The 17537-nt window shown below is 44.1% G+C and overlaps 1 protein-coding gene across 8 annotated transcripts in view; it reads right to left on the bottom strand.

Moving 5' to 3' along the window:
* The window catches only part of LMO4 (LIM domain only 4), a 52531-nt gene extending 43794 nt beyond the window's left edge, over positions 1–8737 (bottom strand). For 2 of the 8 annotated variants that reach the window (XM_043575501.1, XM_043575502.1), the window contains exons 1-2: positions 5971–6117; positions 5295–5533 (exon numbers count right to left, since the gene is read on the bottom strand). In XM_043575501.1, coding sequence (XP_043431436.1) covers positions 5295–5530 — 236 coding nt within the window. In that variant the 5' untranslated portion in view covers positions 5531–5533; positions 5971–6117. Of the gene's footprint in view, positions 1–5294; positions 5534–5750; positions 5876–5966; positions 6124–8277 lie in introns of those variants that run through there. The other 6 variants (XM_043575504.1, XM_043575507.1, XM_043575508.1 and 3 more) reach the window with 6 other exon arrangements.
* Positions 8738–17537: the final 8800 nt, after the last annotated feature.

The following is a 17537-nucleotide window of genomic DNA, read 5'->3' as shown; positions in this document are numbered from 1 at the left end:
TCTTACAGCAACCCAGAAGTATTTTAATGGATAAGAGTCTATAATTATGGCCGCCACTACCAACAGGTACACCGGTAACACTCCATCTCAAAAATACCCTTTCACAGTACCGATCTGATTACCCAGCCTAAGTGTTCATTTATTTAACAATTCACCCTGAGTAAAGTCAGTTGTATGTCTTCAACATCTAAGTGTATTTTAATAATCAGGGCAGTCATAATGTAATCCAAAAGCTTTTCATACATCCTATTTTCTCCAGTGCCACTTTCATAACCTTTCAGGGAACAATCAGCAACAAAATCATGGGATTCCTAAAGTGTCAGAAATTACAGTTACAAAGTTTGAAAATGACCACGATCTACCCAGGACCGATGTGCTATTGAACAACATTATTAATGGAGTTTAAGATCTTTCCACGTCTACAGCTTTCAGGCTGCCTCAGAGCAGAACAACTTACGTGTCTATACAGATTTTAATCCCTTTTTACCATAGACGAAGGCTACCATTAGAATTCCACCCTTTTTCTGAAAAGTTGTGTGGTTTTTTTTTTTTTTTTAAACAACGTTTCTGTGCACTGGAGAGTTAATTATCTAACCAGGGGGACTGTCCAGGACAGTGTTTGATTTAAAAGGCTCGAGGCTTTAGGTGCTCAATTAAGTAGCTATCGGTCTCAGACTGGACTATAATGGGCTCTTTTCTCTTTAACTCAAGCAACGGGGAGATATACCCCAGGTCAGGCTAATTAAAGCCAGGGGAGTCTTTAATTGTGATGACAGAATCGGTTTCAGTTTCCTTTCTTTGGGTCCTCAGTCCAAGAAGGTCGTTAATATTTCAGCATTTGGGCAATGCAATCAATCACAAACATCAAGAGGTTCCTTATATGAGGAAAAGGGAAAAGAAGGGAAGAAATCCCACCAAACCTCTGCACTTTAAAGGTGCTTTGCTCCTATACAAAAAACACCATGTAGCGTTAGTACTGTTTGCCAGCTCTGCTCCAACTCTCCTTGCTGACATAAAGAGATGGACAGCAAGTTGTATTTTTAGTTTAGTAATAATACTTAGCACCTTTCAGAAACTTCAATGACCAATAGGTGGGCTTATTTTCGACTGCATTATTACTTCAAACAAAATATACGCAATATGGTGCGCTACCTGTTTTCTAAACTGCTTTCAGGCAAGGAGAGGCACATTTCTAAAAGTGAGGCTGAAAGGTATACATTTGTACTTGCAAGTAAATATCAGCAACCTATCTGAGGAGAAAAATGCACATCCACAGCTACTGATCCAGAAGCAATTGGTTTTCCAGCAGGTTCCTATATTTAATCTAAATTCTGCACCAGCTATATTAAATGTAACAAAGAAATGCAACCCAGAAATTATGCCTGGAGCCAAGTCCATTAAAGGTACTTCGGAATAACTAGAGACCAAGCACCTTAAAAGCACCAGAAGCTATTGATACTTAAGAGGGGGGCTGTGAATAATCGCAATTGCTGCATTAGAGAGGGGAGGGAGAAAAAAAAAAAAATCAGCCAAATTACGCTTGGTTAATTCAGAGTAACAGATCTGCCCCCAAGTGAATTGGAGGCCTTGAATTAATTCTGTTATGACAAATCAAGATAAACGTTCCCCCTAAATTGCATGCGATTTAATTAATTTTTGAGATCCTGGGTTTTTTTTTTTTTTTTCCTAGCTAATAGTTCACATGCTCCTGTGCTGTCATTGTGCTTGAGTGGGCAGACTTCAAAGTGATATTAAATAACCAACTATTAGATTTACCTAGCACGTCCTATTGGAAAAGTGCCATTTAATTACCTAGCCTGTTCAATTAAAGGGACAGCATTCTCTGAATATAGCAGCTTGCTGTTGATTACCAGGGAAATGAACTCGCTGTCTGGCGGCGCCTCCGTTCCGAACGCTACCCCCTCCCCAAACACACCCTCCACCACCAACCACCACCAGTCCCCCGCCCGGGACCCCGCGCGGCGCTCACTGCGGCTGCGGGCGCCACGTGAACGCCCGAGCGGAGCCCGGGGAAAGAAAGAGCGACCCGCTCGCGCAGCTCCCGCCCTGCGCTCGCCCCCTCGCGGGCCCGAGGCCGCCGGCCGGCAGGGCGCCTCGACCGCGGCCTCGGGCGGCGCCGGCCCAGCCCTGCCCCGGCCCCGACCGGCCCCAGCGAGAAAGGGCTCGCCGAGGACCGCCACCCGGGCTTCCGGTGCGTTTCCTCGCCCTCCCCGGACCTAGGGCCCCACCCGTCGGTCTCCGAACTTCCTCCTCTCGCTGCACTTTCCGCGCCAGTCTTCGGGCCGACATGGGGGTGGAGGAAGAAGGGTTCGAGGAAAAGAGAAACGGAGTTTTGAAAGCTACTTGGTGGCGCTAGCATAGAGCTGGGGGGGGTCAGAAACAGGGTGGGGAGAAGAAGAGGGGACAGTTCCAAGGTTCGCCTACTTTTGTAGTGGGGGCGGGCAGGCGTTGGCCCCTTTAAGATCCACCCTCCCTCTTCCCCTCCACAGCCCCCCCCCCCCAGTCTTTCCCTCCCTCTCTTAGAGGCCAATTTTGTTAATTAAATGTTTTGTTTGCGACGCAGCTCTCATTCATTGCGGACACGTCATTCGGAGCAGATCTAAGCCAGAGACCAGATCTCATTAGATAAAGCCCATCAGAACTAAGAAAATGGAGGAGCCACTAATTAAAGCTTTTAATTGTGCGGATTCGCTGCAGCAAGGCAGCCGCTTTATCTGAAATCTTGGAGGGAGAGGAGGCAGAAGACCAGTTCTGCCCAATAGACACTTGGTCAGGAAGAGGGAAGGGACTAGGGAAAAGCTGTGCCCCCCCACCACCACACATCCCAGCCCTGCTTCCCCTCAGCTTTTTAGCCATATCTTGGTAGTTTTCAAAAGCTCACACCTCCAAGTCAGGCAGCTTAAAGCCCCTTAATAACTGGCTCTGTGGTCCCAGTAGGGGCCGAGGAGCCGAAGGGCCCCCTTCACCTGGCATCTGGCAAGCGGATTACTCTGCTCTTCAGTGGCCATCCTTGCAGAATTCAAAGCTCCTCCAACAAGTGGACTGGGGAGGAGATTGGGGAGGGAGTAGCTGAGAGGAAAAGGACGCGCGCCAGCTCCTCACCTTCCCACCCTTCTGGCATCTTGATGGGCACAGGGAGGAACACTGAAGGAAGACTTCAGAGATTCCTCAACCTGGGGGTGGGGGAGGCTCAGCTGTTGATGAGCTCTGAACGGAGTGGGAGGCGATGATCAATTCCGTACTGAGCTAGAACTCATCCCTCCCGGGAGAGGTCTAAGCTTCTCAGGGTAGCATGTAGTTCAAGAGCAAGCCTGGCTCCCGTTTTCAAAATCAGAGGGGGAAAAAAATGAGAAAATGGACCCAGTTAATTAAGGCATGGTGCTGGGTACACATCTTCCATTGCTCCATTAAGCCAGTTGAAAACACCAAATGGGCATTTATATTTGGTCCCAAGAATAGGGAAAGCAGGCAATTCCCAGAAAGCCACTTGCCTAAACTTGTCCTGAGGGAATGCAAGTGGACCCATCTTCTTTTTAATTAGTGGTAATCAGAAGCAAAGGTTTTTTGAAGGCACTTGACAGGAGGTGAATCTGTACCATTCACGGCATCTGAATAGCACTCTCAATTTTTCCACTTTAAGTTACCCTCCCATCTTACCAGTTTTGCTCTCTATTTAATTACAATACTGTCAAAGCTCAAAGCTCATGGCATTGCTTGGAAGGAGGACCAGAAAGCATTACACCCATGCTCCTGTTGATTTTCCAACATTTACTTCTAAAAGAACACTTAGTGAAATTAATGCTGCCATCTTAATTTAAAAATAAAAGCCCTCTCCCTTCCTATATTTCTTTTACTTGGCTGATTGAGGATGCCAGCAGAGTGGACATAGGTTGCATTATCGGAATAACCAAATGTCATTTTGCTCCATCATTTGAGATTAATGATACCACTGGGGTAAACATACACACACTCAGCTCTGAACTGCACTGGGATCTTTTGCACTTTTAGATGCAGAGTTGAGGGAATCACAATGGAGCTAAACTTTGTACAAAAAAACCTCACCCACTGATTTACCCGCATTGAAGAGAGCAACATTTTCTACTAATATCTATAAAGAAAACGGTTTAGGACAGAAATTGAACTAGAATGCAATTCTTCGTAAAAGTGAGCGGTTCTCTAATATCAACGGTGTGCGTGTGGGTTTTTTTTTTTTTAATTACTGGATGTTGAAACAGAACACCTCCTAGAAGCATTCATGTGCATCAGTCTATCAAACCATTTACTCAAATTAAATGTGTAATCCTTCAAATGCCTCCTTTCAAATTAATGAGTTTAAGTAGCTTGAGTTCACCTGAAAAGATCCTATAGGCACCTGACCTCCTGAATTCTTTCCATTAATTGCACTGAAACTTGTTGGAAAAGACTGCTTACATGGGTATATGAATGTTCCTATACATTGCTTTAAAATGCAAGATTAGTATAATTCTATAGCCTCTTTTCCTAAATCTCTTTTGGGGATCAAAGGTAGTGATACAAACGACAACAACAACAAACCCCAAATCTGCACATTCCTCAATTGAAAAACCTGCAAATTCTACATCGCAAACCACACACTAACATTGAGTACTACAAGCCTTCAAGTAATAGTACACAAAGAGAAACACTACCATTAAGGATTTGGGGGGTTTTTTTTGGGGGGGGGAGGTAGAGTTTGCTCTAAGAAGAATTACAAGTCTTTAAACTGATGGGTAATCAGCATTTTTCACAAGGAGCACAAAGAATGAGTCACAGTTTTCCACTCAAAAAAGTTTTAAAGTGCTTACGTAAATATAATTAGCCATCACCATAGGCAAATCATTTCTCGCTAACTACACTTATTTGTAAGTCAATCTTTTGTCTCTGAGTTTCTATGTAGGTCCCTACCTTGCTATAAGGTAGCAGCCTAACTCCCACTTTTCAACTGAGGATCCAGTTGGGGCAGACGACTTAAAATTTTGGTCAGGAGAGTACCCAACCTTTGCACACCTAAAGGCCCAGTCCCACCAGATGGACAGAGTCTTAGTATAGTTTTTGCCGTTAATTTATTATTAAAAAAATGGAAGATTAACACGTTCGTCTTGAAACCCTTAAATCCGGCCAATCAGAAGGTTTTTGTGGTGGAGGCTACAATATATTCTCATAGGTGTCCAGTTCCTCTCCTTAAAACCCTTGGTAACCTTTGGCCTTGCCATTGCTCTGCTCACCCATCTCGAGGAAAGGCAGCCAAGTCTTACCTAATGTAGTCATTTCTGCAAAGGATCATGCCGCTCTTGGTATAACAGGACGTGCCGATGTCGCCCAGCTGCGCCTGGCAGCAGGAGCACTTGAGGCACCGGCTGTGCCAGTAGCTGTCCATGGCATAGAGCAGAAAGCGGTCCGCAATCTTGCCCCCGCAGCCTGCGCACCGCTTCCAGGAGAGGGAGCCGGCCGTCACCGGGGGCGGCTGTGAGCTGCTGCCCGGATTCACCATGGTCTGCAGAGGGCGGGAAGGGGACCGGGAGAGAAAGACAAAACAGGGGCAATGCAAAAGTTAGTAATCGCCGCGCGCGAGAGAGACCGAACATGTCCCCCCCCCCCACCCCACCCCCAACTCCCCGAACTGTTGGAAGGAAGCAGCGGGGCAACCGCGCGAAAGAGGGTGAGGGGGAGAGGAAAGGAGGGAGGATCGCCGGCAGCAGCCGCCTGTTTACTTTTCTCAAGCTTTGTTCTGGGGCCACGAGCTCCTCTCAACTTTCCAGCGCTCGCCGCCGCTGACAATTTCAGCTTGGGTACTGTCAAAACTCGGAGAGCGAGGCTCGGAGGCGCGCTCCACCCCTCGCGGCGCCTCCTCCCAGCCCCCGCCTCCGCCCACTGCCCCCTCCTCCCTCCTTCGCCGCCCGCCTCCAGCAAATGAGGGTCAAACCCACCCACCGCCGCGCCCGGCCCCTCCCCGGCCCCAGCCGAGCCGGGAGAGCTAGCCGAGGGGAGTGGGGAGGCGGCCCCCGCCGGAGCCACGTTCTCTCCCGAGCTCTGCCCTGGGAAGTGCAGCTGCAGTTCACAAGTTGGAAATAGTTGGGTTTTCTGAAAGGGAGGGAGGGAGGGACCGGCAGAGGGGAGAGGGAGAGCGTGATGGTGGGAGGGGAGCGAGGGGACGCGAGGGAGGGGGTGCGGTGTGTAAAGTTGCGAAACTGGTTTTTCGTATTTTAAACAGCACCTTTCACATGCCATTGTGGTGACCGCCATCTCCCATTATTGTTCCAAATCTCATTTCATTTTGAAGATCAATGAGTGTTTTCTCTGGGTTTTCAGGACACAGGCAAGAATAATAGATCATTGAACTTTAGGATGCCTGTTAACTTCCTATACAAACACTCTCCACTTTGGTCTCACTAATCTGCCCTTGATCAGCAATTTAAATGCTAAAGCTTTGTTCCTCCAAAGGGGGGAGGGGGGGCGTTACAGATAATATGCGGGAAGGCACTATTAAAGGATGCACAAGTTATATAGGAGCCAGTCCTGCTGTCACCAAAAACTGCTTTTAAAAATTCCCTACTCTTTCTAATGAATGTCACGAGAAGCAACTGGGGTATAATATAGGAATCAATTTATAAAGCTTAGCCTAAACCGATTAATTTGTTGCCTCCAATCCTGAGTCCAATAAAGTCCTAGTGTTCCTCCAGTCACTTATTCTATAAAAAGATCAAGTTATTTACTGCCAATTAAGCAGCCTGTTTTGTCTTTGTCCTCTGTAAGCCGAGAGTGTAGGCTCCCCCCGAGGCTCCCGGCTATCTGCTCAAGACGTTCAGCTGATACCTCAGAAGGGAGAGGGCGAACTTTGCCTGTCCCCGGCCCAACTTGGCTGCTGCAAAAAAACCAGGGGAAGGGAACGAAACAAGGACTCGGGTTCCTTAAATAGGCCGATTTTAAACACATTTCCTCCGAAAGAGTCCCGGAACGTGTGTCCAGTGACCGCACAATAAACCAGAATAAGAACTGCACCAATTAAGCTGTAACAAAACCCTGAGACTTTGGAAACAGGACCACTCTAAAACCCATTAGCATTGCATTTATCCGAATGCATCATACCTTTATGTAAATTGATTTATCTGATGCATTTACTCGAGGAATTGCTTTTTGTTACAATTTCAGCCCTAACCCAAATGAATCTGCATTTCCTGCCCGAGGTCTTTAAACTGTTTCCCCCAACGTTTTAATCGCTCCGAATTCCTTTTTAAAAGGGGAGAGGGAGGGAGGAGATTCCAAGCTCTTCCCCGCCCCCATCTTTGGTGAGAGGTAAATATATATGTATATTTTTTTGAAAAGGAAACATTACACTGAGAAAAGCATCCAGTAACCCCATTAGCTAAAGCTCTTAAGGACAAGCAATACCTTAATGCTGATTAAATCTAAAAGAGATGAATCAAGAGGACTGACCAGAAACTGACTCCCCTGATAACTAAGGACGGGCCCTCATCAAGTTTCATTTAGAGTTGGAAAAAAAAGAAAGCTTTTAAGTTAAATAGGCTTATACTCTAGTAATTACATAGCCAAGCAATTTAGGTCCTGGGATAGTCAGTGAAATAGAAAGCAGAACTGGCAGCTAGAGGCAAAATCTGCCCCCCTTTAACAACGTCTCTGGTGTTTTTTAATGGAGACCAGGGGAGGGACAAACGTAGCGCTGGCAATTTGTAGTACAAAAATGGATGCTTAATTCATGTCTTGATTTTAATTAGGTGATTCACCGGATTTCTCCTGGATTGGAACAAAAGACTTATAAGCCAAGAGGAATTTTTGAAAAGAACCAGCAATACTGAATCCTGCTCACTTAGACCCTTTCTGCCACTGTTTCAAAAATAGTGTTTACTGGGGGGGTGGGGGGGGGACCGTGACTATTTCCCCCACACTACTTCTCATACTTAAACCCTCATTTAAGCACCTCCTGCCTTTCCCTTAGGAACTGAAAATATCCCCACCCCCCTCCAAGGTCCCCACCAGCCCGGTCTCCAAGAAGAACCCTTTTGTAAGCAGGAACCGCTACAAAGCTGGCTGCCCTCCGTGCTAGCTCGCAGGCCGGCCTCGGTAGTTTCAGACTCGCGCATTATCTAAGCCGACGTATTGTTTACTTGCAATTTGGGACGGTCAAGGGAAGGAAGCCAAAGAAAACAGCCCTGGCCCAAATCGGCCCCCTCCTCCCTCCCCCCCCCCTCCTTGCCCGCGGCTCCCCAGCCGTCCCCTTACCTGCTTTTCCCCTATATTGCAATACTGCGAGAGGCGGCGGCGGCGAAAAGCGAGCGAAGCCGCTCGGCTTCCAAGGAAGGGGCGCCTGGGCTGGCGGAGCTGTAGGGAGGGGGGATGTTCTCGCAGAAGCAGGAAAGGGGAGGAGGGGGCTAAGGGCTGCTTTTTTTTTTTTTCCCTTTTTTTTTTTTTTTTTTTTTTTAACGCGTCGCTCTGAGGCTGGGTTGGGGGGCCCCGCGTAAGTGGCGGGCGGCCGGGAGCAGGAGTGTCAGTCTCAGTCCTCGGCGTTCTCCTCCGCCTCCGGCTCCGCGCGAGCAGCTGCAGGAGCCCTCGGCCCGCGCGGCGCGGCTTCAGGCGCGGCGCAGCGGCAGCAACTGCTGCAATCGCTGCTGCAAGTTTGGCAATGTGGCTTCACTTTGTATATTCCCCCGCCCGGCGGCCCCCGCCCCCGCCCGCGCGCCTCCCGCTCCTCCTCCTCCTCCTCCTCCTCCTCTTCCACCGCCTTCCTCCCTCCCGCGCGCTCGCTCGCTCGCTCGGGGCTGGCGGCGGCGGCCGCTCGGCCGAGCTTCCTGCCCCTCCAGCCGGGGCGGGGGGCAGCCGCAGAAACAACAGCCCCGGAGCGGCGGCGGCAGGCGCGGAGCCGGGAGGCGGGCGCGCCCAGGGGCCGGGAAGCTGCGGCCGGCCGGGGCCCGGCGCGCTGGAGCCTGCGCCGCTGCCCGGGCTGCTGCCGGAGCTGCTGCTGCCCGGCTCGGAGGAGGAGGAGAAGGAGGAGGCGGCGGCGGCGGCGGCGGCGCTGGCCTCTAGCCGGCTCGCTCGCTCCCTCCGCGGCGCTTACACATGTGTTACTGACAGAGCAAAATCCCAACTACTCCCCGGCTCTGCCGCCGACGTCAGCGACCCTCAGCCACTGGGCGGCCGGATTGTTCAGGCGGAATAATAAAACCTGCCAATCCGGGGAAGGACAAAGGGATGACTGAAACTAGACTCTGGGGGCGGGGAAGAGAGGGAGGCGGTGGAGCGGGAGGTGGAAGGAGAGGGGAAGGGCCGGAATCAGGTGGGAAGCGGCGACCCGGGCGCCGGGGACCTTGCCGGGCTGCCCTCCGCCGCCCCGGATCGAGAGCGGAGGCGTCGGGTGCCGCTCCGGCCTGCCCAGCGCGCGGAGGACCCTCGGGACCCGCACCCGCCCGCCCCTCGGGGATTGCCCTCCCCTCGCACCGACACGAGCCCCTTAGGAAACTTAACTTCACGTCTCAGAAATAGGTCTCTTCCTGTTTGGGAAGAAAAGTCTTCCCGAAATCCTAGGGCGGTGGACTTCACACACACGCAGAAGAGGTTTTGTTTTTGTTTTTTAATTCGCGGTGTTGGAGGTTGATGAGCCTTAGTGGAAGTTCAGTTAACAAGGTAAAGACAGTGAATCAGTAGTTCTTAAGTACTCCCTCCTTACCCTCTTCTCCCACATTAGCCGGAGTTAAAGAGCCTCGTAGGCATTTCAGAGATACTTGTCAATTGTCGGTGAAAAAAAAGATCACAGCCCTTACTTCGGAAGTTGAGGGAAACTTCAGGAAGTCTTGCCCTCCATCCACCTCACTGTGGAGGATGAGAACCCCACTTTCTCATAGCCCCCCAAAAGCAACAGAAGTAATTGCAAAATTTCCCAAACTCACAGCCTCTGGAGAGTACGAAAGGTCACTTCTGGTATAAATTTAACTGTTGAGGAATGCTTTTAGGTCTCTTTCCAGGGCCCAAGCTCAGCCTAGATGTTTGAATACCTAGTCATTCAACTTTATCTACTCTGCCAAATAGGTTTAATAAATTTCTGATCTGAGGCTAATATTAGGTCTGATTATTATTAGTACGTTCCAGAGAGATTTTTCTGGGGGAAATTATCATGAAAGTGCAAAGCCCTTCTGCTAAGTATCATTAAGTAAAACCAGCCTTATGGGACAAGTTTTCATATTGTATTACACACAGTACTGCTGGATTGAGGAAAGGGACCTGCAGAAGAATCTGGCTAGACAATGCAGTTGTTAAACATCTATGGTTTTACTATCTGTTTGGGGGATTGCTGTCTTTCAAACCATCAAAATTAAGGCTGCAAAAGAAACAATATTCATTGCCTGTAATGTCAAGCAGAGGACATTTTAAATACCAATTAGAATAGTCATTTCTTTATATTTCTAGCACCTCAAAATTAAATGACTTACTTTTATTGATTGGTATTGAATTTTTATGAACCAGTCACTTTGTGCACGTATGCGAAACATTTTTTTTTTAATCATTTAAAGTATAATAGTAATTAAAATGTCCTGTACAGAAAACAGCTGCAGATGAGTGTGATTAAAGAAGCCCATCTTAAAAGATGTAATGTTCCTTGAAGGTTAGTAAAGAAAACTCAATTAAACCAAATGAGGAAAGGAACCCCATAAACAAATAAAAAACACACATTCTAATTCCCTGCTTCAGTTTCAATTTGTTAATAATTTATAATAATCAAAACGAGATGACACAAGACTTTAGTGGGCTACAATTATGATTTGTCATGTACAAATAAGTTTCCTGCTGTGGCCCTTAATTTTCTTATCTACCAATGAAGGAATTAAGCCAAATGGTCTTTATGTGTCCTTTTTTAAAAAATGATTTTCTCAAATAGAACATATAATATATAGGCCTGTAATGAATTGTGGTATTTCCTGAAGTATGTACACTAAAATGAAGTCTTTATTTTAAAATGAAATGTTAGAAATTTAATCAAACATCAGATATCACTGAGTGATTCTCCAAAGCATCCATGTAGTTTTGTGGGTGGAAGGAAGGAAGGAAGGAAGGGAGGGAGGGAGAAAGGAAGGGAGGGAGGGAGGGAGGGAGGGAGGGAGGGGGAAAGGAGAAAAGCATGGGTAAAACTTTGAATACAGATCTCTAGGCTAGAAGGGGCCTAGGAGGTAGTTTTAGTGTTTTGGCTCTAATTGTGTGTGGAATGAGGTCTTAACACATGTCCCGGTAGATTGGAGTAGGTGGGAGTATGTTACCAGAGAGCTTTATTTGCTGATGTTGTGGTTATAGAAATACAAAAGCGATAATGGCTAACAGTCTCTCTTCTGAGGGGTAGGAAGTAAATACAGTCACTGTAATCAAAATTCAGGTGTACTTTAACCACAGCGCCACCTCTGGGTAGTCTTTATTTCTGCATGCTTTGCATGTGGCTGTGCTTTCTCATCCGAGTAGCAAGATCTGTGGGCTGAAAGTGCCTGCTTAGATGAGGTAGGGATGTCGATCTTTTATTTCCACTGGTGCTAAACTCACAAAAACCGTGTAAACACACACAAGTTTATTATGGATAAAGGAATTCTGTATTCAGGTATTCCTTAAACGAATATAAAACAGTGCTCAAGGTAATAATCCTGGTATATAGTAAGATTGCCTAAATGCAAAATAATAATGTTATATTGTGCCCAACAGTTCAAGAAAATTCTGCTGGCATGATACTTTCCTTATCTAGCCTACTCACCTACAGCAAGAAATAAGAATACAGTGTTTCGGAAAAGAAAGAAACTCAAATTGTTCCTTTCTTGAATCCTAATTAAATATAGGAACCATATTGATTCCAGATCAAGCCCTCATTCCCCTGATTCACCCCAAATTGATTTGTCCATACATTCCCTTTTTCTTATTTCAGTCCTGCAATCATAATCATCCTTCCTTTCTCTAAGTGACAGTTCTCTAAGAATCTCCTATGAACAACCAGAAGTTCCACACAGACCCAAGTTGCCTTCCGTGCCTAGAGAACAGCCCGACTATTTATTTGATGCTAATAGGGTAACCTCCCTGACAAAATGCCTCCAGCCCTTTCTCAGAAAATATGTTTAAAAATTTTAAAGTTGGGGTGCCTGGTGGCTCAGTTGGTTAAGTGGCTGACTCTCGATTTTGGCTCAGGTCATGATCTTACAGTTGGTGGGTTGGAGCCCCAAATTGGGTTCTGTGCTGTTGGTGCGAAGCCTGCTTAGGATTCTGTCTCTCTCTCTCTCTCTCTCCCTCTCTCTCTCTGTCCCTCCCCCACTCATGTCATGCTCTGTCTCTCTCAAAAATAAATGACTAAACTTTAAAAATATACGTATTAAGAAAAAGGAACAAAAGAAGAAAGAATATTTTAAAAAATAAAGTCAATGCAAAACTCTTTTGAAGGCATCCCTTTTAGGAAAAAAACTTAAAAAAAAATCCACCTACCTTTATTACTGCCATCATAGAGATCCCTTGAAATCAGAAGTTTCAGCCAAGGTGAATCTGAAAAGCTTTAGTCTAGGACAATTCCAAAGTGTAAAAGATGCGGAAAGAGGAGGGAACAGTAGTTACACAGATGTAACGGAAAATCCAAGGAGGGGAATGGCAGTTATGTCCCCGCCAGTGTCTTAGGGTGGTGGTGTTGGCTTGGGGGGGGGGGGGGCACTGCACGGGAAGTAGAGGCAGAGAGACCACTGCCACCTTTAAGCATAAAGATTTATGGAGATCTCAACTTACCTAAGAGACTACATCTCAAAGAACCACAGCTTGGCTTTAAATACTAATAACAATACTTTAAATTTACTGACCTCCTTTTGGCCATAGTTCTCAAAATTTCTTGTCCATATCTCACTAAATGTTTCATGTGATAAAGGAGTAGGTTCTTGCTGTGTTAGGACATTCTCTTCCGCTCTTTCTTCCTTTCTTTCTTTCATTCTTTTTTAAAGCAATCTAAATGTCTATATTTGGTAAATGTCCCCCCTGATTATGTTAATCAGTATTTTGAAAGTTCTACCCTAACCTCTTTTTTTGTAGGGTAATGTCAAAGCATAGCGAAGAAGTTGATTTTATCACAATAAAATAATTAAAAGGTCACGAGGAAAATGAAACAGCATTGATATTGCTGTGATTAGAAATATAATTTAAGATGTAGATTTTCCTTTTAATTATTCTACTTGATTAGGACATTTGAAACTCCTGGGGATGATGGGAAAGGAGAAAAAGATGATGAGAAAGAAAAAAAAAAAAATCTGTGATACATGATTTTGCCCGATGTAGGAAGGCTACTTTTATTAGTGTGGCAAGAGATTACTCACTTTCTTCATATGTTTTTTAGGGTAGGAACAGGACTTTAAATATCCCCCAAATCTACAGCAAATCTTGATATATGAATATGTTCCATAGTGATGATATTACAGAAAAATTATTTGGCTTACTCACTCACCACTTCCAGGACTGAATTCTGTCAACAGTATTCAAGCACAAGGGATATTCTGCATATATCATTGCAGATATATTATCAGACTATATATGTGAGTATATTATATGTTCATTAGGGTCTTATGAATGGTCTACTAGGTTGACAGACAATGCTTATTAAAGTCAAATTAAATCTTATTGCGGATAAATTTAATTTTGTAATAGATGCAAAAGAGGGTATGTAGATGACTGGGCCATCTGTGTATATGTGAGGTGGTCATTACTACGAATATATATTAAAATTATAAATCCAGTAGAAACTAGCAATTTCATTCAACATTAATTACTGTTCCTCTCCAAGACGATGGAAATGAGCATTTATGGTAGAGAAACGAAAGCATTAAAACATAGTTCATCTGCCCCGCTTATGTTCCCACTAACTATTCTTGGTAAAAGAAAGGCTAATAATTCAGAAATTTCAAGTGCCCCAAACCACAGCTCCTGTAGTTGGAGTAATTACAGTATTTTATATACAGTATTATATACTGTATTTAATTACAGTATTGATATAATTTTAATTTTACAGTATTGATATAATTAAGCCTTTTCTCTCTGTACATTTGTAATAAAATGTAATATTTTAAAGTATAATAGTGGTCTCTGTTCACTCACAAAAAAAAAAGTTGATGAAAACATGATAATGTTTATTCATCTAATTGTAATGAATGACCGTGGTGGAATTAGGCCAGTTCAATCCATAGCTGTCCGTAGACTTGAGAAACACATATTTCTACTCTATACAGTGCCATAAATTTTTTAGAATAAAAAGAACAACCGATATGGATTTTTTTAAATAATAAAATTGGATAACTCAATTGACCAAAATGTGCTCCCTCCACACAGAGGTACACATTATAACGTCACCATTTATATTTCTCAACATAAATCAAATTTCATAATAAAATTGTTTTTGATGAATCACCACTTCTTTCCTAGGTTCAAAACATTCTGACAGAGAAAGCAAATTTGTCGATTTCTCTGTATGATAAGAAATCACTGAAAATATATTTGAGATCTTGGGTCTAAGATGACAATTTTTGGAGGAAAGTTTCCTTTGAAGGGAAAATAATTTAAGTGAATTCACTTTAAAATTTGGGAAAACAACCCAAGAATAAAATAGACTTTCTTTCCAGCCTTTTTCCAGAGCCATCTGTTGTGTTCTCTGACAATAAGGGCAAGAGAAGTCATTACAGAACAATACTCTGGAAACAATTTGCTTCAAAGAAAGAATGAAAACTTAAACAACACTACCTTTGTACATGTTTGTTCTAATTAGAGGGTTAAAACATCCACGCATTGTGCCCAGATGCCTCTCTCTGTCCTGGTTTTATTGCTTTTCTCCACTGAGATAACATTTAACACTGCATTGAAATTCCTACTTACTGCTGTGTCCAGTAGTAAATCCTGGCACATTATTAGAATATCTGCCTGTTATCAGCTCAGTCAAGGAATGAATTATTGACTATAACTCATTGCTGGGAAGACTACGTATGACACTCCAGTGAAGTTTTGATAATTTCTAGAAGTCGTGGTAATTTATGGAGGGGGGTTTTGATTGATCTCCCACCACCTATTTTGCACCTATCAGTAAACAGGACACATATTGATGGCCTACTTGAACTACATTAACAATATAGGGAATTCACAATTGAAGCACTTCTTTTTTTTTTTTTTCCAGTACAATTTCTATTAAGACAGTAACTCAGTTTCTATTAATTTTCTTATGTGAGGTTCACCCATGGGAGTGAGGAATCACAGATTTAGACTATTGACTGCATAATGTCACTATTCTATAATTATTTAGATATATTCCTCATTTGCAGTTGTATCAGACTCTGCCTTTTGGAAAGAAAGCCCTGAGACCACTGGAACAGATGAGGGTAGAACAAAATGTGTACTGTGAGATTTTAAGAATGTCTTCAGGTGTTAGGATACAGCTGACAGAATAAAAGAGAATTTTTAAAATTAGCAGGGAGTAGGTAAGTTACTTTTTATTTGGAAAAAAAAAAGTTTGGAATTTATTTGATATAGAACTTACAGACACCATTTAATATGATGGTCATTTTAAAGTCCATTTGTCCGAACATTAAGTAATAATCACTAACAATCACAACTTTCTTTTAATTTGGGTTTATTTTCCTCCTGTCTCATTTTTGCTGCATTCTTCAAATTCAATTATTTCTCAGCATAAACTCTACTAGACAAATGGTTCCTTTATTTCTTTGCTGAGTTTTCATCATTGTGATTTCATTATTGTTTTATTTGCTACAACAATTGCTTCTTAGAAAAACACCAGTATTTCCAAGTCCTCAACGTATACCATGGAATATAGCAAACAATATAAATAATAATTTAAAGTTTAATGCTTTATTTCCTAGATGACATTTAAAGCATGTGTGGATTTCTAGAAATTCCAACTTATACCCAAATAGTATTAAGTAATCTGAGACAAAAATAATGGTGTCTCTCCTGCCAGTGCCATCAAGATTGGGGGCGGGTAATTTGACTGAATACTTGGCTTAAAGAAAATAATTCTTTCTTCATTTTATCTTAATTTAGTAGCTTCTAGCAGTCATCTAAACAATCTTAAAATTAAAAGATAATGTTAATGGGAGAGACTGTTGTCATAGGATAATGGTTTCCTGCTGCTAGATTAATGCAGTGGCAATAATACTGGAGCATTTATTGAAAATAAAGGGGAAGACAAAGCCAGGAGATTTATTTTTAAAGCAGGTGTCATGGATCCTATGACACTGTTGTGTTATAATTACTTTCTTTCAATTTTGCCAAATGGCTGATGGAAATGATCCCTTTTCCTGATAGATGTGGGGTGGCAGAATGACATTGGCTGGTACCTCCGTGACTGGAGGGTGCATCCTTTCTGACTGGAGGAACAGATTTGTTGTAATTCTTCCAATCAGAAGGCACCTTCTAAAGGCTATGCCATTTAAAGAAACAAATGCCACAATGTACAAATAAATGTGTCCTTTATCTAAAAAACAAGGCAAGCATCTACCTAACACTGTTATAGATCTTTCTAGAAACATTAATAAGCCCCCCTCCCCATATTGACAATGCCAAATACATGGCTCTCCAGCAAGCCCCAGGAATGGCCTACAGGACGAAAGTTGTGTGCATGGATTTCAGCCACTGTGGCCAACTGTCCTGGACTTACTTTCTTTGAATGCATATGATAATTTTGGACCAAGTAATAGACTTCTCCAAGTGGAATCCTCACAGGAATGCTGGGAAGTCAAAACTCTAAGATAGTGCTTAAGATTCCAACTCTCTGGTGTGCACCCCCTGTATAATCCTGTCTTCTTCAGTGTGGGTGGCCCTGACTTAATCAGTGGAATCCTTTTTAAAGAAGGCCTAGAAGTCAGAGACGGAGGCAGTCAGACAGATTCAAAGCCGCAGAAGATGTTCTCCTATTGGCCAGGAAGGAGCAAACTTCCATATGTGAGAGACGTTATGGAGGGAACCCATGGAAGAATGTGAGTGGCTTCTAGGAGCTACAGCAGTCCCCAGTCAACAGGTAGCAAGGAGAAAAAGACTTTCGACCTAGAGCTGTAAGGACATGCATCCTGCCAGCAGCCAGTGAGCTCCGAAGAGGACCTTGAGACTCAGAAGAGATGGCCGTCCTGGCCGACACCTTGCTTTCAGCCTAGGGAGACCCTGAACAAAGAACCCAGCTATGCCATACTGGCGCTTCTAGCCCACAGAAACCCTGAGATGATAAATGGGTATTGTTTAAAGCCATTTATAGTAATTTGTTTTGCAGCAATAGAAAACTACTAAAATGCTGTGAGAAAATGCCAAATAGGCTATTTTGTTGCCACCTCTTTTCCTCTACCATGAATTATTCTATTTGCTGTATCCTACCACCCCTAGCAGAGTGGGGCAAAAAACTGGAGTAGCCTCACTATGCTCAGGGTGTTTATCAATTATTGTGTGTTAAAGGGTGGTACCTGCTATGAAGAAAAGCAAAGCAGGGGAAAAACACAGGGAGC

The sequence above is a fragment of the Prionailurus bengalensis genome, chromosome C1 (genome assembly GCF_016509475.1).
Source record: "Prionailurus bengalensis isolate Pbe53 chromosome C1, Fcat_Pben_1.1_paternal_pri, whole genome shotgun sequence".
Taxonomy (NCBI): domain Eukaryota; kingdom Metazoa; phylum Chordata; class Mammalia; order Carnivora; family Felidae; genus Prionailurus; species Prionailurus bengalensis.
This window is presented reverse-complemented; position numbering and strand designations above follow the sequence as displayed.